Source organism: Mustela putorius, unplaced genomic scaffold (genome assembly GCF_011764305.1).
Source record: "Mustela putorius furo isolate JIRA1106 unplaced genomic scaffold, ASM1176430v1.1 tig00000129_pilon_pilon_pilon, whole genome shotgun sequence".
In the NCBI taxonomy this organism is placed as follows: domain Eukaryota; kingdom Metazoa; phylum Chordata; class Mammalia; order Carnivora; family Mustelidae; genus Mustela; species Mustela putorius.
In genome coordinates, this window is record NW_025421290.1 from 10,659,172 (window position 1) to 10,679,282 (window position 20,111).

Here is a 20,111-nt window from a genome sequence, read left to right on the forward strand (position 1 = left end):
AAATTGGTTTATAGATTCATAACAGTTCTAATCAAAATCCCAGAATGTTTGGAGGGGCAGAGGGCAAATGAATGTATACCTATCACATGTGAAATAGGAACTATATAGTGGTTTCTGACAAGAGTTCCTAAAACCCTTGTAATCTCCTGAGTGGTAGGAGTGTCTGACAGAGAGCTTATGAATCCCCTGGGATGTCCTGGGTCAGAGGAGTGTCTTTTATTCTAATGAGATGACCTCCGGTGGACTCCTGGATGGACGCTGGTACTGGAAAGAAAGACCACATCATGATTAGAAGCTTGGAACTTTCAGTTTCCCCCTCCCCATTGTCCAAATAGGGGACATGGTCTAGAAATTAAGTTAATAATTCATCAAAGGCCTACATGATGATGCCTCCATAAAAAATACGGGGTTTGGAGAGTTTCTGTGTTGGTGAACACAGCCATATGCCAAGAGGATGGCATATCCCAAGCGAACAGAAACTCCTGCCTTCAAGACCCCTCCGAACCTCTCATTATGTACTTCATCTGGCTGTTCATTTGAATCCTTTAGAATGTCCTTTGCAATAAATCAGTAATAGGAACACTTTTCCTCGGCTCTGTGAGCTGCTGAAGCAAATCTTCAAACCCAAGATGGGGGTCATAGTAACCATCGATTTGTAGCCAAGATGGACAAAAGTTGTGAATAACCAGGGGACCTACTGTTTGTGATTGAGGTCTGAAGTGGGAGCAATCTTGTGGGACTGAACCTTTAACCTGTGGGATCTGCTCTAACTCCAGGCAGTTAATGTTAGAATGGTATGGTGTGAAAAACTCACACGTTGAATGTGTGACATGTTGTGAGTGTGAATAAAGATATAATAATAGCTTTTTTTCTGCTCCTCATATGGCCCAGCCATCCTCTCCTAGGTGTTTACCCAGAAGAAGTGAAAATGTAAATCCATAGCCTTATTCATGATAGCACAAAACTGGAAAAAATTTGAATATCCATCAATTGATGAATGGATGAGCAAATTATAGTGTATTCATACAACAGAATACAGCTATAAAAGAAAAAGGAACAAGGGCACCTGGGTGGCTTAGTCAGTTAAGCGTCTGCTTTCAGCTCAGGTCATGATCTCAGAGTCCTGGGATCAAGTTCTGCATTGAGCTTTCTGCTCAGCAGGGAACCTGCTTCTCTGTGCTCTCTCCATCTGTTCCATAAATATATAAATGAATGAATGAATATGTACTTTTAAAAGAAAAAGGAACAGATCATAGACATAACAACAGAGGTAGATCTCAACAGGGGTTGGTAGTTTAGAGAAGCTAAATACAGAAAAGACCTAATTCTGTACGAACAGAAAGCAGCTCAGTGGTTGTTGGAAAAGTGGGGAAGGGGATTGGCTACAAAGTCATGAGGGCACCATTTGGGTTGATGGAACCATTTTAAATCTTGAAGAAATGGCTATATACATGACTATTCATTTGTTGAAGTCCTCAAACTGCACACGTAAAATGGGTGAATTTTAGTAAATGTAAATTATCCTGAAAGCTGCTTCTTAAAGTATACAAAGCAGATTTTCATAAACAGATCTGAGGTCTGATGATGCTCATGTATGTAAATATGTATGTAAAGAGTATGATGAGTACCTCAAGAAGCTTATGCTGAAGTGATGGAAACAGAATTGTTGGTTCACTCTGTGTTCCGAGTAGGATAAACCCCAAGGGGGGTAAAGGGATTTGGAGCCAGGAGTTTTGAAAAAAAAATTTAAGGAATGGGAGATGCTGCACCAAGAGAAGGAAATATTGGAGGTGAGGTCCAAACTATGGTCTCTAGATGTCTAGATGGGAAAGAATTGTTCTGTTTTGTTTTTCCCCTGAATGTTCTGGCTACAGAAAGATAGGTTTCTACCTACCATAGAGCTTCTCAGGCTATTCAGTTCAGGAAGTTTTTCAGACTGGATGGCATTGGCAAGAAATGGTGTGCTGTCAAGGAGATTCTAGAAACTTCTGAAGAATGTGCTTCAATTTCAACTTGTATTAATACTTTTTAATTGGGTACAGTGATTTCACAAGTGACCTAAATTCACTGGCCTCCCTGATCTCTCCTGTTTAATCCCTCTGCCACAGCTACAGTTTTGATTAATGCTTGCTCTTGTAATTCATTCTGACAAATCCAGCTTCCATGATACCTTCCCTTCCTCGTTCTCCTCATGCTTCAACTAATGATCCTTCCTTTCTAATAAGAGAAAGGGGGTTTGATAGGTGACAACTACATCACTTTCAGAGGGATTTGCTAAGCGATGATCTCATAAATTACAAGTGATTATGAAAGTTCGTGTGAGTCTCCCCCCCACCACAAAATTTGGAAATTCTTTGGTAAGATAAAAAACAAACATAAGTCAGTCAAAGAAAGACAAATATGATATGATTTCACTCACATGTGGAATATAAGAAATAAATCTGATGAGTAGAGGGAAAGGGAAGGAAAAGTAAGATAAAAACAGAGAGGGAGACAAACCAGAAGAGACTATATAGGGATCAAATAAGGTTGCTGGAGGGGAAGGTGGAGGGATGGGGTAACTGGGTGATGGACATTAAGGAGGGCACTTGTTGTGATGAGCACTGGGTGTCGTATGCAAGTGACAAAATCACTACATTCTACCCCTGAAACTCATAAGGTACTATATGTTAACTAAATTGAATTTAAATAAAATTTTTTAAAAAATGAAATGTAATGAAGAGAAGATTCAATGCCATTGTAGACCCACCCATCAACTAAGGAAATTGACTATCCTCTCCAAGTCCATTTCCTTATTTTACAAAATGGGGGTAATTGTATCTATATCATAGTTGTTGTGTGGATCAGATGATTAAGTGAAATAACATTCATGAAATGCTCCACCTTAAAAAAGCACTATAGATGTAGAAATTCTTGCTAATTTGGTTATGAAAGTACAGATGTTTACCTTATTTTATAAATCTGAGTTTTTTTTAAAAAAAAGATTTTATTTATTTATTTGACAGAGAGAGATCGCAAGTAGGCAGAGAGGGGAGGAAGCAGGCTCCCTGCTGAGCAGAGAGCCCGATGCAGGACTCGATCCTAGGACCCCGAGATCATGACCTGAGCCGAAGGCAGCGGCTTAACCCACTGAGCCACTCAGGCGCCCCTAAATCTGGGTTTAAAAAATTTTTTTTTTATTTAATTTTAATGTAACAGATTTCATTGTTTATGCACCACACCCAGTGCTCCATGCAATACATGCCCTCCATAATACCCACCACCAGGCTCCTCCAACCTCCCATCCCCCTCCCTTTCAAAACCCTCAGATTGTTTATCAGAGTCCATAGTCTCTCATGGTTCATCTCCCCCTCCAATTTCCCTCAACTCCCTTCTCCTCTCCATCTCCCCATGTCCTCCATGTTATCCCTTATGCTCCACAAATAAGTGAAACCATGTGATAATTGGTTCTCTCTGCTTGACTTATTTCACTCAGCATAATCTCTTCCAGTCCCATCCATGTTGATACAAAAGTTGTGTATTCATCCTTTATGCTGGACACATAATACTCCATAGTGTATATGGACCACATCTTCTTTATCCATTCATCCGTTGAAGGGCATCTTGGCTCTTGCCACAGTTTGGCGACCATGGCCATTGCTGCTATGAACATTGGTGTGCGGATGGCCCTTCTTTTCACTACATCTGTATCTTTGGGGTAAATACCCAGTAGTGCAATTGCAGGGTCATAGGGAAGCTCTGTTTTTAATTTCTTAAGGAATCTCCACACTGTTCTCCAAATTGGCTGCACCAACTTGCATTCCCACCAACAGTGTAAGAGAGTTCCCCTTTCTCCACATCCTCTCCAACACACGTTGTTTCCTGTCTTGCTAATTTTGGCCATTCTAACTGGTGTAAGGTAGTATCTCAATGTGGTTTTAATTTGAATCTCCCTGATGGCTAGTGATGATGAACATTTTTTCATTTGTCTGATATCTATCAATTTGTGTGTCTTCATTGGAGAAGTGTCTGTTCATATATTCTGCCCATTTTTTTTTAAATGACTATCTGTTTTGTGTGTGTTGAGTTTGAGAAATTCTTTATAGATCCTGGATATCAGCCTTTTGTCTGTAATGTCATTTGCAAATATCTTCTCCCATTCCGTGGGTTGCCTCTTTGTTTTGTTGACTGTTTCCTTTGCTGTGCAGAAGCTTTATTATCCACCATGACTAGGTGGGATTCATCCCTGGGTTGAAAGGATGGTTCAACATTCGCAAATCAATCAATGTGATAGAACAAATCAATAAGAGAAGAGAGAAGAATCACATGGTCCTCTCCATTGATGCAGAAAAAGCATTTGACAAAATCCAGCATCCATTCCTGATTAAAACGCTTCAAATCATAGGGATAGAGGGAACATTCCTGAACTTCATAAAATCTATCTATGAAAAACCCATAGCAAATATCATCCTCAATGGGAAAAAGCTCACAGCCTTCCCATTGAGATCAGGAACACCACAAGGATGCCCACTCTCACCACTCTTGTTCAACATAGTATTAGAAGTCCTAGCAACAGCAATCAGACAATAAAGAGAAATAAAAGGTATCCAAGTTGGCAATGAAGAAGTCAAACTCTCTCTCTTCGCAGATGACATGATACTTTATATGGAAAACCCAAAAGACTCCACCCCCAAACTACTAGAGCTCATACAGCAGTTCAGTAATGTGGCAGGATACAAAGTCAATGTACAGAAATCAGTTGCTTCCTTATACACTAACAATGAAAACACAGGGAAATTAGAGAATCTATTCCATTTACTATAGCACCAAGAACCATAAGATATGTGGGAATTAAACCTAATCAAAGCGGTAAAGGATATAAATCTGTTTTGAGTTTTTTGGTTACACTTGTGTCCAAGCAGGGTACTGTGTGCATGCAAATGACTCATCGAACTAACTTAGCATTTAAATATGTGGCCATAGAGTGCCGACTTCCCAAGTACGGGAAATGAGACTTTTCTGCTCTGGTCCCCTAGAGTTTTTTTTTTTCCTCTTGAAGTTTCTTTGATAGGAGACCTCTTTAGGCCTTCCCATTCAGGGCAGGTTCCATCCACTAGATAGCAACACGTTTATTTGTCAAACTTATTTCCATTCTGTCTCTTTCCAAAAACTACTAGAGGCAGGACAGATTTATTTTAAGCAGCAGTCTGCAGGCAGAGTCCTAAGGCACATCTGTTCTTTCACATGGCTGCTGTTAGCTAGTTAGCAAGTATGAGAACACAGCATTGACCCTGGTCATTTTAGCTGCAGTTCTCAAAGTTCTGTTCCACAGCATCACTGGGGGAATAAACATTGTGTTACCTATTGCACAGATAGACCTTTTAATCGATAGTAATCATCTTAATGACTTAATAACCAAGTCAGATCTGAAATCCTACTGCACTCCATATCCTGCTGTTTTACTTTCCCGTTGACTGATTATGCATAAATGGATTATCTGTAGATTTTTTACATCAGACAGTTTCCACTGAGATGAAACTGTACCCCCCCCCCTTCTTATCTGTCAGCCCTTAGTTTCTCAAGGCATATAAACTAATTTGAAGAAATAGCTGAAGTTGGGGGAGGGGATGTTAAAGAATTCTTCTCCATACATAGAATATATTCTTTCAATAGAAAATGGCATTTAAAATCTGTGCTATGTCTTTCCGTTTTGACCAAGTTTGTCGGGTTTTAGTAATGTGCCCAGGGATTCTGTTCATTCTAGAGGGGCTCAGCCTCACTCTAAGGGTCTCACTCCCGATCTGATGTTCTTTCCACTGTCGCATTACGTCCTACTGCTGTTGTCATCACAACCTGATTCTTGTGTTACATAACATCCCTGATTTCTTTGGATGATATTCTCAACAAATACTGCCAGGATGTAAAAGATTTAGGATAGAAGATGCACAGAGCACAGCATTTTTGTGTACAGTAACCTCGTATCCATTTTCGGTAGTGACCCATTTCATCTGCGGTTGTTCTGAAGGTCCCTGCACGACTCTAAATGCTTTGATCCCTTTGCCAAAGGGATTCATAGTCTAGTGACTCAAGACTTCTTCACTGATTTCCAGACTTCTTTTAAATATACAGCCAACAGACAAATATTGATGAACATACAAGAACTTAAGATATAGAATTTTTAAGAGCCCTTACTAAAGAAATTACCAAAAGACAAATTTCAGCCAAAACAAGGAGAAAAGTGGAGAATCTTTGGCAATGAGACTATAGCATCTTAGCATCAAATTCAATGTGCTTTGTAAGACTAAAACAAAAGAGAAAGTGATTGCCATAGAATGACAGTGTCATCAATTCTGACAATGTAGAAATAATAAAGAATAGGGGAGAGGAAGAGTCAAAGGTGAGAGGTAGCGTATGCATACTAATATCTTCAGATTTTATTGCTGGGCGATAAAAAAAAATCACTTCAAACAAAGCTATAACTATATTTAATGGTTAAAGAAAAGCAATAAACACTGTAAAATCGAAAATATATGGGAGGATGGTGGAGAGGTAATTCAAATATTCTTATTTATTATTGCTCTCATTAGAGTTAGTACAACCATGTATATATAGTTATACATAAAAGTAACCACAAGAATAGAAACATACCCTTGTAAGCCATCATATAAAATAAAGAACATAAGGCAAAAAGCACAGACTATAATGTTGTGAAAGTTTTTTTTTTTTTAATGATACTATGGAAGCTGAGAAATTGAAATTTTTTTTAAAAAGTCACTTATAATAGCACTTAAAAATATAAAATTCAGTTGATCCTTATTATTCACAGATTCCATGTTTGCAAACTTAGTAAGATTTATTTGTAACCTCAAAATCCATATGTGTAGCACACATATGTGCTGGACCATTTGGATAGCCATATGCAAAAATGTGATTTTTGATCCATACCTTTCACCAGATCAAACGTTAGATCAAAATGGATGCTAGATCTTAATCTAAGACTTCTAAAAGGAAACCTAGGAGAAAAACTTTTGTGATTTTGGATTATACAAAGATTTCTTAGACTCAAAAGCACGATTTATAAAAGAACAAGTTAATTAGATGCAAATATTAAGAACTTCTCTTTGGAAGAAACTGTTCAGAGAATGAAAAGATGAACTACAGAGTGGGGGGGAAATATTTGCAAATCATACATCTGGCAAAAAAATTTGTATTCAGAATATATAGAGTCCTCAAAACTCAATAAGAAAACCTAATTTTTAAAAATCAGTGAAAGAGGGTTGTGGGCAGCTTAGTCATTAAGCATCTATCTGTCGTCAGCTCAGGTCATGATCCCAGGGTCCTGGGATCCACCGTGTCAGGCTCCCCACTCAGCAGGAAGCCTGCTTCTCAACCTCTCCTACTCCCCCTGCTTGTGTGTTCCCTCTCTTGCTGTGTCTCTGTCAAATAAATAAAACCTTAAAAAATATAAAATAAAAAAATAAAACCAGCTTGTGATTTGAACACTTTCCAAAGAAGACAGAGATGGCAGTTAGCACTTGAAAACATTCTCAATGTCATTAGAGAAATACAATTAAAGCCACAGTGAGGTATCACTACAGACTCCTAAGGATGACTAAAATGGAAAGATGACCATACCAAGGGCTGGCATGGTGTAGAGCAGCTGGAGCTCCCATGCTGATTGGAATGCAAAATGCTACAATCAATTTCAAAAATGGTTTGGCAGTTTCTCAGATAGTTAAACATATACTGGGGCGCCTGGGTAGCCCAATTAGTTGAGCATCCAACTCTTGGTTTTGGCTGGGGTCATGATCTCATGAATGAATCTCAATGATGTTAAATAAAAGAAGCCAGAACCCCCCAAAAGTACATAATTTAGAATTCCATTTCTGTAAAATTCTAGAAAATGCAGACTAGTCTATAGTGGCAGAAAACAGTTAATTGGCTCCCTGGGCATGAGATGTAGGGGCTGGAAGAGAAGATTGAATTACAGAGGAGCATGGTAAAACAACTTCTGTGGTTTATGGAAATGTACGTTATTTTGATTATGATGGTTTTATAGGTATATAAACATGTCCAGACTTATTAAATTACACATTTTAAGTAGATGCAATTTATTGTGTCTCAATTATATCTCTAAAGCTGTTTTTAGTAAGACTAGTAGGAATACAAACAGAAAATATAGCATATATCTTGTGCTTATCAATAAACATAAGTGTTCTAAACCTACATATTAAAAGAATTGGCTCACATAGAAACAAATACAATTACAGGCTGTGTATAAAGTACAAACTAAAACAAAGTGGTTTAAAATGAGGGTAAAAATATGGAGAAGAACATACAAATGAAATGCAAAGATACCAGAACTTAAAATCTTATAGAATGAATTAATGGTAAAAGTATTAAGTCAAAGAAGGGTTCTGTATAACGAAAAGGGGGTGCAACCCAATGATAGCCTAAGAGTTATTATATATCAAATAACACCATTTCCTTAAAATATACAAGCAGTGCATAGAAGAAGAAACAAATTTTGTGTGATATGTGTATAATGTGACCTTTATACATAAAACAGAAACTGCCTTCTTTATAAACACTGACTATTCAGACAAGTTGTTTAAGTAATATTTTTTTTATTTATTTTGTAAGGATTTTATTTATTTATTTTATAGAGAGCACAAGCAGCAAAGGCAGAGGGAGAAGCAGGCTTCCCACATAGCAGGGACCCCAATGCAGGGCTCAGTCCCAGAACCCTGGGATCATGACCTGAGCTGAAGGCAGACACTTAACAAACTGAAGCACCCAGGTGCCCCTAAGTAATATTTTTATAATTTAAAAAATTAAATCATAAAGAAAAATAGAAAATTCTTTGCTTTATCTGAAAGTGAGGAAAGCCTTGCTGATTATGAGGTAAATTCTGGGAACCATAAAAACAAATTTTAAAAGTTTCACAGTATAAACTTGTTAAAAAAAACTACATGGCAAAAAAATTTTTTTTAGGTAAAGTCAAAACTCAAATGAATAGGGAAATTTGGAATTCATATAGGAATTCGTGGAGGTAATCTCCTTAATACATAAAGAGTGCCTACAAATCAATAAGAAAAAGACTAATGTTCTATAAGAGTAAGGGCAAAGGATGTAAACATTTCATAGTAAGGAAAAGGAATGACTTTTAAGCATTTTAAAACATATTTAGCTTCATTTATAACAGTAGAAATGCTTAGTAAAAGCACCATGACATTTTTCACATATCCAACTGTGGAGACTCTAACAATAAATCCCGATGTTGGTGAGGGTGGGGAGAACACACTTCCTGTCTGGTAAGAATTTAAATTGGCTTAGCTTCTATGAAAAATAATTTGACATTAACTTTGACTATATATATGCCATGTAATCTGGTAATTTTATTTTTAGAAATTTATCCTATAGATCTATCTCCCTATATGCAAACTGAATACATGGATATTTATTATAGCATCACTTGTAAAAGAGAGAAAAAATAATTTATTAAATTTATTAGAAGTCAGGCTACATCTATACATCAAAAAGGTTGAGACAGCACTAGTAGCTAGGCACTGTATATAGTATGCTATCATTTTTTAAATACATCTACTATGTTAGTATAGGCATAGATTTTCCCTGGAAGGATACACAGGGAATTGGTCATAGCACTTCTCCCTTTGCTTAAGGACTGGAATTGGAAGGAGCATACTAATTCACTGGTAACATTTGGTACTTTGTGCACATATTACTAATGAAAAGTATTCTTTGCCTTGCGAATCAATCGAGAACCTGGAGAACCCTATACAATTAAATTGTCCAATAAAGATTAGGAATGTTTTAGTAATAAAAATAGCTGACTATAATAATTATTACATGTTGGACACTGTGCTCTGGGTTCTTTACAAACATCTGAGTTTTTCCAACAACTCTTGAAGGTAGTTCCCATACTTTACAGGTAAAGAAATAGATTCAGAAAATGGCCTTAAGGACATGCAGATAATAAGGGCCCTCTTAAGAAGTTCAGTTGAATTAAAAAAAAAAAAAAAGTTCAGTTGAATCAGGATTGAGAAGTAACATCCAAATACACATTCAAGCTTCTCCCCAAAGCATTTCTGGATGGCTTGCGTGTGTGCTGGTAGGTATATGTGTCAGATCCATGGATGTTTTCTTATACTTCCAAGAAAAGACAGCCATCGTCTTACTCAAAGTTATGTGGATTAGGGTTGCAGCTAGTATGATTCCAGCAGGCTGCCCATCTTGGAAATATCAGCTGCCAAGATAAATGTTGTCTTTTGAGAGTAAATATTTTCACGCTTCTGTGTAGCTATGATGTGGCCTTGTTGGATGGTTTTATTCCATAAAGAAAAGGAGGTTCTCCAGCAGAGAGACAATGTTAAATCCAGGCCAAGCCTTAAAAATAAAAATTGAATTAAAATGAGGGGGAAATTTTGAAATGTTACCCCCCTCCTTTTTAACCTAACATTTTTTTAAATGAGGACTTTGGCTTCTATCACTATAAATAATTGATAAGGTTTTGTATTTTGAGCACGGGTAAATTTCAGCCTTTTTATTCTTCATTACTCAAGGGATCTTTTTGACAGTTGATAAACTGGCCTATATGTTTAAGTAATTATATGGTACATCTTTGGGTATCTTAATATAGTCCCTTCATACCAGATTGAGTTTATAGCATCTGGAAGTTTGCCTGCTCCTGGCAACAAATTAGGGCTTGCATTTACTACCGACTCACTGTACCACTTAGTTTGTGGTGGATTCCTATATATTTTTTATCCAGTGCTCTTTAGAAACAAGTTACACCTTGGAATTTTTTCCAGTTTTATTGAGATATAAGTGACATATGGCAGTGTATAAATTCAAGGGATACAGCATAATGATTTGACTAACATGTGTTGTGGAATAATATAGGAATGAAGGTATACCTTGTTTTACCCAGTAAATGAATTACTTAAAAGGAAGCATGTAAATGGAATTACTGAACAATGAATCTTTTTCAGGTTAGTCATTTTCAAGGTGCTTTGTTTTTCCTTATAATTCATATTTATTCAGGTTCATTCTTTCAACTTGCTTTGTTTCCCATGGCAAGTAGCTCCCTGTGTCTGCAAATACTTGTTCAGGTAAGTAAACATTCGTTGCAACAAACAGATTCACATGTACCCTCCTTTAGAGCCTTGTCCACCGACTAACTAAATCTCTCTCCATAAACCTCACCAGCTCCTGTTCTTACGTGAGACTGCAGTTAGGCATTGCGGTCTGTCTGAAGGTGTCCGGCCGTAAGAAATCCCACCTTTGGTTTAATTCTCACAGGAATATCTTCATTTCTTCCCATGTTCCTTCTTGTCCGCATCTAAAACCATAAACTGTTCAAAAGTGAAAGCGCTGTTTTTTTTTGAAGAATGACTTTGTTGGAGGTCAGTTTCTCCAAGTACGGCCCCCACTCTTCTCCAGGCTACCATGGATGGGGCGGTCCTTGCTGAGGGGTGGACTCTGGGTACCAGCGGTTCTGACATCGGCTGTGGAGACCGGTCAGGCTCCAGAGCGTTGCCTTGCCCTTCCGGGACCGCATCCGTCCTGCATCGTCTTCTGCTCTATGGGGGCTGCTCCTCAATCTGTGTGGAAAGCCGTCTGCAGAGTCTGCAGTAAAGTGCATGCTTTGAAAGTCACTGTAAGAAATAGGCTGTGTGACCCAGCTACCACCTCCTAGGTGGGAACACTGCACTTCAGCCCTAGTTCCCCAAAGAGAAGCAATAAGACAAGTAACAAAAGAAGAGATTGCATATTTGGCAGCTTAGTAGGTTCTGAAGGTACCTGTTAATGTGAAATCATCCGGTGATAAGATGTAACTGAAGCAGTGACCTTGCTGAGAGAGCAGTGACCTTCCTGGACACAGGACCAATGCTTGTAAGATGACACAACTGAGGCCCCAGCCCTTAAATATCTTGTCCAGGTGGCATGTGGGAATTCGTCTTGACCTGGACTGTTAAGCTTGCAGGATACTGCCTGAGTGAAGGCTGATTTGAAAAGAGAGGAGTTCCTGCCTTTGAGGAGCTTTTCATCCAATATAAATGGTACAATTCCTTTGGGACACATCTCCCCCCAAGGCATGTGAATGTGTTCTTGCCCACCTCTCCAGCGGCAGCTCTTGGCGGTTCCTATTTTCTGAGCTCTATCTGAGGTCCTCTCTGGTGACTTGTCTCACTGACCACATCCAACTTCCTTGTAATTAGGAGTGACTCCAAATTGGAAACAGGTTCTCCTCCAGTGTTTGTATCTTCTCTGGCATCTGTGTCTGCTGGATTGATGGACCATGTCCCTCCAGCCCATGTGCAGCCTATGCATGCGGTAAGTTCTCTGCCAGGGTTCATCACATAGCTCAGTGAGCCGATTCTAGGCGGGCGTGGGAGTGGCCCAGTGCCAGGCTCAAAGCCATTGCCTCTAACAAACAGGCTTATCTTTTCTATTTATTTATTCAGTGAACCACTGTTGATTTTGATGAAATCCAAGTTAGCACCTTTGCGACTTTCTAATCGTACCCATGGTTCAGGCACTTGTTTGAAATATGGCTCTTTGAAAAGATGGACTATTTTAAAGAGTGTGTTCATGCAAAATAAATTATGAATTCCTTTAGCCACCTCTTCTCTTTAGAAATAGCACTCATACATATTTTATACATAAATTGACAAGGATGGCAGAGACCTCATCTTCCCTGTAGCAATTTGAGCCAGACTGATGGAGGATTTATTGCTTAATTATACTTGTCAGCCTGACATAAAAGTCATTAGTTCTGGAAAAACATGTTTGTCATACCGGGATTATCTCTAATTAATACAGTCAATATCGAACATATATTTAAAGCCAAACAGAATCGTAATCTCCAAAGCATATGTTCTGGAAGACAGTGAACTGATGGTAAACCCCCTCGGGTGGTGAAGTGGTGCTCTAAGAACAGGTTTGCATTTGAGAAGAGGAAATGTCATGTTGTGCCTCATTCCCTCGGCTTTGAATACAGTGAAATCCGTGCTCCTGGTGCTGACACCCACTGCCGATGAATGATCAAGGTAACTAAAGAGGTCATGGAATGTGACTGTTGTTGGTGAGTGACTGTATTCAAAGCTGGGGTCCAGCGTGTGGTTTTCCCAGCATCAGAAGCCATTGACCGAGTTGATCGCTGCAGTGCCCACACATGGTCTTACTCCCTTTTCCTAAATCACACATGAACTTGGAAGTCAGCAGGATAAGCGAGGCAGTCCAATGAGGCAACCCCCTAGCGAGAATAGCTGCTTCTGCCCGATGTCCAGGCGTGTGCTGGTTTATCGATGGTCATTGCCATGAGGTGCTGCAGTGCTGCTGACCTTCCAGGGCAGTGGCCATGCGCCCTGCCACACTGGCCCAGCATCCTCGTGGACACACTGCTCTGGACGGCAAAATCATTCTGCTTTTTCCAAACCACTGCACAGTTCACAGCAAACTCATTCATAGGCTCCTACGTGGGTCTGTCTCTGCCATAAACATAAATATCGGAAGTTGGCTTGGGCAGAAAAGGTTCAGTTCATTGGTGCTGTGCAGCATTACCCCAAAAATAGTTTCCATTATTTTTTTTCTGTACCAATTAAGATGTTTGCAGCGATCTACCCTGTCCTAGAATACTTGTGTTCAGTAACCAGAACGGCTGTGAGAGGTGAGGGTTGTTATTTATCTGTTTTATCAGGTCCTCTGTGCAGTAATCCTTTTGCATAGCTCTTGATTTAAATCATAGGGCGGACTGAAATATTAACAAATTAGAGCTAACAGTTAAAGTGACACAAAATAGACTTGCTGTAAACATCCGGAATAATTGGCCAGGGAGCATGTACTTTCCTTTGTCTCAGTAAAGAGTGCTGAGTTGTGGACATCATTTGGAAGGCTGTTGGAAACACAGGCTTATAGGGTTCTTGGTGGGGAACCCAGAAGACAAAGGCATTACTGGCTTCCCAAGTAGGGTGTGCAGGATGCTTCCTAGGACTGTTCCCATTGGGTGGGATGTTAGGTCACTTCCGACTTCTTCCCGAGTTGTTTTGTTGGAAACTGAAGGAGGGGGTGCTGTGAACAGCCTCACAGAATACCACCACCTCTGGATATGTGATGCAAAGCTCTTCAGAGCAGCTCTGTGAAATGTTGAGATTTATTTGGAAAAGATTCCTTCAGTGTAAGCCACACCAAGTGTCTGGTCCCCTCTTTGGAGAGGCAGACACAACACTAATTACATCTACTCATGGAAGAGACTCGGCAGGGTGCTGCTGTTTCCAAAACCACGGTCATTTGATTTAGTCAGACTCTGTGTGGTTCCAGAATAGGGACTGCTGTCCTGTCATAGTTGGCATCCAGGATGTCTAGACAAGAGAGATAATTAAACTCTTGAGTCATCTGGTTCTAAGACACAGCAATAGAAAAATTAGATGTGGACTTGAAGAAGAATAATTTTGTTTCATTTCATTTGAAACTCAGATTCACACACTTACACAAACACAGTATTCCCTTAAGTGAGGTCGACTCTAGTAAGGCATGCCCGCATTGGTGTGCATGATAGTTGAGTTTGGCTTCCTAATATCTAACGTAACTAGCTCTTTTTCTCTCCTGCATTTCTAGCATCCCTTCTATTCCTGATGCAAACACGTAAGGCCTGAAAATTACCCACGTGACCAACTTGGGAGCTTTGCCTCCTCTGAGAATGCTTTGAATGCCTTACAGATTCCTTTTATGTATTAACCCATAAATATCAATTTTAAATAGTAATATGAGACCCTATTTACATCTCCTCCCACAACTGAAGATTATCACAGTCCAAGTACGTATTTGCTCAAGCCACAGACAGCCGCCTCTTAGCCTGCATTCAGAAGCACATGAAAGTGCCATGAGAAACTTAAGCACTTGTGGAGGCTCTTGGCCGTCTGCTATGGTCACACAACTAATCCCACACCCTTGGGCAGTGGTAAGGGGAATGCGCAGATAACCATAATGTCTTAAGTGATGAGCGACATAAGAGAAAAAAGGCTCAGACACCAATAGGCCTTGAAAATTGACTGGTCCAGTTGTCTTTCCCTGTGTGGTAGACTTAGTAGCTTAGCTAAAACTATTTGATTTTGTTCATAATTTTGTGAGTCTGGCATTTGGGATGGGCATGCATGGGTCATTTGTCTCTGATCCCCCATCGTGAATTTTGGGACATTTGGTACCAGAGAATCCACGCCCACAGTGGCTTCTTCACTCCTCTGTCTGGGGTCTTGGTGCTCTGGGGCCTCCCCTCTTCCCACATGGCATTTTGGGTTGCAAGGCCTCTCCTTGTAGTTGAGCTTTTTCTGTGGGGACTCGGGACTCTAAAAGGGAGTGTTCCAGGGTACTAAGGAGAAGCTGTAAGGCTACTTCTAACCCAGCCGTGGAAGTAGTCCCATATGTCACTTCTTGTGCATTCTGTTGGTCAAGCAGGTTCCTAAAAGCAACCCAGATTCAATAAAGATAGAATAGATGATGCCTAGTCCTCTCCAGAGCAGAAAGCTCTCGTCTGTTAGAAGAGCTGTTAAAACTCCTTTGGGGAATAAATCAGTTTTGCCCAATAACTGTTTTGTATTTGAGGAGAAAGCCTGAAATGTAACACATTGTTTATTCTACTGGTATTTGATTTTTGTCTCAATGCTGTGAAACCAGTGCTCCTGGCTTTAATCCTGGTGATAATGCCAACTGTGTGTGGACAACATTGACAAGTGAGGCTTGTTGTAAGTAGCGGGGGGCTGAGAATATGATAGTGCCGCTGACTGAAAGGGGAAACCCAGAAGAGAAAAAATGAGGGCCAAAGAGTAGAGTGATGCTTTAGACACAAGTAACCAAATGCCCTACTAAAAGCAGCCTTAAAACCCCTCATTTTTCTTTCAGAAGTTGTCTGGAGCAGGTAGTTCCAGGTAGTTCCAGCTGTGGAGCAGGTAGTTGCAGATGTGGTTCAACTTACAGATGTCAGGGCTTGGCCCACCTCTCTGAGAGGCTCTGGACCTTCCTTTCATGGCGCTAGACGGCCCCCTCCACTCCAAACCTCACAGTACTGTTGTAGTAACAGAGAAAGGAAAGAATCTCTCCTGATGGCTCCCATCCCAAAGAACCCCACACCAGATTTCTCCTAAGTCCCACTGGTCAGTGTTGGCTCAGATCTCCGTGTGCTAGCCACAGAGCCTGGGAGAGCTTTCAGGCTTGTTCACAGGAAGCCAGCTCAGCTAGTCAGGAGAAAGGCATTAGGCAGGTAACTGACAATATCTGTCACAGTGATGAATTCCATTTTCTCTCCCTACACAGTTGATAAAGGCTCACTTAGCAGCCTTATAGAGCTTGAATTAGGTAGGCTCAATCATAACTATAATAAATTAGTATTTTCTAGAAGCCAGTTAGTTTCTCAGTGGACTTTTCCCTTCTGCTCTGTGATCGAGAGCTGATCCCACTGCTTCGTAACAAATAAAAGGTTTGATTGTTTTCCTCTTCCACTATGTGAATGAAGCCTCTGTGGCTGCCATAAAGACATGCGTCCATCCTATCAGACGTCTGCAGGATTGCCTTTCCGGTATCATTACATATTTGATATCTCCATATGTGCTCTTAGATAGGTACCTGCTGCCTTCTAGGAGCCAGCAAATTCTCTAGATGTTATCAGCCATCCTTGTTTTAGAGTCTGGGAGCTCAGAAAACTCCCTGACATTTCATCTGCATTGGACCAGGACCACAATGCTTGCTCCCCTGGAGGCAGAGGCGGGCTGAGTGGAACAGAACTTGTGACAATAAAGCTAAGAAAGGAAGAAACTGTCTTGGCTCAGAAGGGGCCGAGCTTGGGCAACTGGGATTGCAAGGTGGTGCAATGTATATACTCGTATGTTGTTACATCAAGAATATCTGCAAAAGATTGCCTAAGCTGGATAAAGCTGGAATCCTCTTGTTCTGTGGATCTGTAATTGTAATTGTCTAATCTGTAATTGCCCAATTGTGGTATTTTTCACCCGATAAAAATCACATGCTGTAAATTTAAGCCCAGGTGTCACAGTGGGCACCTTGGTGAATAAAAAGCGGTGGGGAGGGTGAAGGGGAGAGACCTGACGAAGGAAGCTCTAAATTTCACCGTCTGTCTGTAGCAGTTCATTGAGTCCTCGGACATGGACATAGTCTGAGTGCCTACCGCGCCGCAGTGCTGGGATGGAAAACAGATAAAGCTACTCACAGCGCTGAGAGAGAGTCAGCATCCAGGCCCCTCCCCTCCGCCCCCCCATAGTGGAAAAGCACAGAGGGGAGAGCAGCAGGATCCACCAAGCAAGCTAGTTGGGCTGGTTTTCCTTACAATTGTAAAGTACCTAGTTTCTGAGTTTGAGTTGGTGTAATAAAGATTACATTGTGTTACAGTAATTGTGTTTGAGCTATATTACAGTGAGTGCCAGGAGGAAGCCTTACTTGCCTTTCTGTATGATATTTCAGAAATAGATTTCAAAGCAATTTGTTACCTTGGGGAAATTCCTATTTCCAAAATACCTGCAATGATTGACGCAAGTCGGTGAATCTGTAATTTACAAGATGCTGAGTTTCCAAAAGTCCTACTTTAAATGTTAGAAGTATTGTTGAAAAATTGGTACTTCTGACAAGAGAAGAAGGTAATAATGCATTAGATACTTGCCAGAAAGAAAGCAAAAATGGACTTCAAGCTCCAACTCTATTCCGATCCCCCCTACCCGGCCCCACCACCACTAACAGAATCTGGCCCCACTCTTGGCTTCAGTGTGCACACGAGATCATTCTGAGCCCAATTTGTGTCATCAAGGGCAGTCTGCATCTCTCCATTTGTTTCTGAGGATGCCATTGGTACTCTCAGGGGGCCTGGTGTGGACTGCCACCTTTTGCTCCAAAGCCCAGTCCTGGCTTACCTCCCAGTCTTCTGAGGGCCAGCTATGCTTCTCCTCCCTGTGGGTGCAGCCTGACACGCCACCAGCACTCAGGACACTGTCCAGGCAGGCCTGTCCTCCTGGCTTCAACTGAAGGGAATCACTGCGAGAACTGAAAGCAACGGAGAGGTGGTTGTCAGTCCAATTCTGAAGCTTCTCGGCCATCTCTGCCCCCAGGGGAGTCTGTTACCTGCTGGTCCAGAGCCAGTCCCCACTTTGTGGGATTCATTTCTCCCTGCAGAATCTCTTTTCCCCCACTTCTCCATCTTCCCTACATAGCCTGCCTATGATATTTTCTTAATCAAAAAGTCTCAGAAAAAGCATTTCCCTAACCCAAGAGCGTTCACCTTTCCTAACCCTGGTCATTCACATTGAGCCACATAAAAGGCAGCAGAAGACTGAAGTTGTTCATTTTAAGTGGGCTCACCATTCAAGGTGTCCTGGATCAGGCATTCAAGGCTTCAGAGTCCCTGTGCTTCCTTCCCTGTTGGGGTTGGCCAGACGGGGGTCAGCCTGGATTGTTCGCTCCCCTGTACCGTGAACAGTTCCTGGGTAGGGCTTCCCTATCAGTAGCCTCTTCCGTGTGATATGCGAGCTTATGTTAACCTGGGTCACAAGAATAGTTTGAGTAGAATCTGTCAAAAGGATTGGGCCCACCAACAACATAGGGCCTGTAGAATGGCTATTTCCGGCCTTTCTGGGAGGAGGATGGAAGCGTCTGTGGGTTCCCATGCCCAGGGCTGTGCTGGGTTATGGGGTGAGCACAACGCATCCTCCCCGGGCATCAGCTTCCCAGCAAGTCTGGAAATGTTAAAACCAGTCAGCATATTATGGAAGGGAATATAAAAATTTACAATAATTTTCAAGTAAAATGTTGTAAGAGGAGAAACTTCACTACAGAGTGCTTTCCCAGATGTCTCCAAGGTTCAGGTGACTTTCTTCCAGTTTAAGGCAACTTTGATGGCAGTTTGAGAAACACTATACTTAAGAAGTTACGATCATACAAAAATGTATGGCATTTTAAATGGAGTTGTTGTGGCACTTGTGAACTCCTGATTTTGCTGGTATTTCTTATTTAATGCAAAGTATATGCCATAAAACTTTTGTTTTGAGTTGAGATATTTGTAAATTGAATACTTTTAAATTGCAACAGGCACTTTTTTTTTTTTTTTTTAAGATTTTATTTATTTGAGAGAAGAGGAAGCAGGCTCCCTTCCGAGCAGGGTCCTGGGATCATGACCTGAGCCAAAGGCAGAGACTTTAACCCACTAAGCCACCCAGGGGCCCCCAACAGGCACTTTTTTAAGGAAACCTAAAATTAGTTTATAAATGATCACCCCCGATTGTTAGTTTTAGAAGTTTGAGTTTAATAAAATTGTTTATTCAAGTTTTATTTATTTATTTCACCTAACTATAATATAAACATCCATTTATCTTGAAAATAGCTATTAGTTTGGCTTTCAAAAAATGTCACTTATATCAAGGCCATTAGATTTATCTGACTCAGACCAATGTAAATTTAAGACTATTTTTGTTACTGGAGTTGAGTAGTCTAAGAAGTCTTTTTTAGATTTCTGGCCATATTAAATATTTAAATTATTTCCAATACTTGTATTGTCTTAATGAAGCACGTAGAACAAAACAGTTCAGTCACGAAGCTCCTCAGGCCAGATGATTAAATAACCATGAGATTAACCAGGCTAACTTCAAAGTTGATTTGGAATGTTGTACTACTTTTTGCTTTAAGCAATTATGTTAGTCAAATATAAATGTTCAGGGTACAATTTCATTAACATGCTTTATATGTCCAGCTACTTCCAAATGCTTTCTTGGTCCTCATACAGTGTCATTATTCAATAAATGTTTCATAGAAAGGCTCATTAAAATTTTATTTATTATACTTAATGTAAAAGTGTAGAAATGAAGATAAATTAGGTTGAAGTGGAATGGATAAAATGTAATTGAAATAATTTGGAGTACAATTTAAATAAACTTCTTCATTAATTTGGAAGTATTAAAAGTGTGTGACCACAGCTTAAGATGTGTTCAAATATATCATTATGGAGAAAATAAGAATATTGTCTTACTGGTTTTTAGGTTCTTTTAAAAAGGCTATTAGCTTGAGTCTAAAAATAGGAAAGATAAAATTAACTTAGCTTCCTTATTTATTAACTTAGT

General features: G+C 40.2%; 1 protein-coding gene across 2 annotated transcripts in view; it reads left to right on the plus strand.

Moving 5' to 3' along the window:
* PELI2 (pellino E3 ubiquitin protein ligase family member 2) overlaps positions 1 to 20,111 on the plus strand; it is a 188,732-nt gene that overhangs the window by 134,573 nt on the left and 34,048 nt on the right. Inside the window, exon 1 of one of the 2 annotated variants that reach the window (XM_045069801.1) lies at positions 12,704 to 13,052. The exons of the other annotated variant lie outside the window; for it this stretch is intronic. Coding sequence (XP_044925736.1) covers positions 13,044 to 13,052 — 9 coding nt within the window. The 5' untranslated portion in view covers positions 12,704 to 13,043. Of the gene's footprint in view, positions 1 to 12,703; positions 13,053 to 20,111 lie in introns of those variants that run through there. 2 annotated transcript variants of the gene reach the window in all.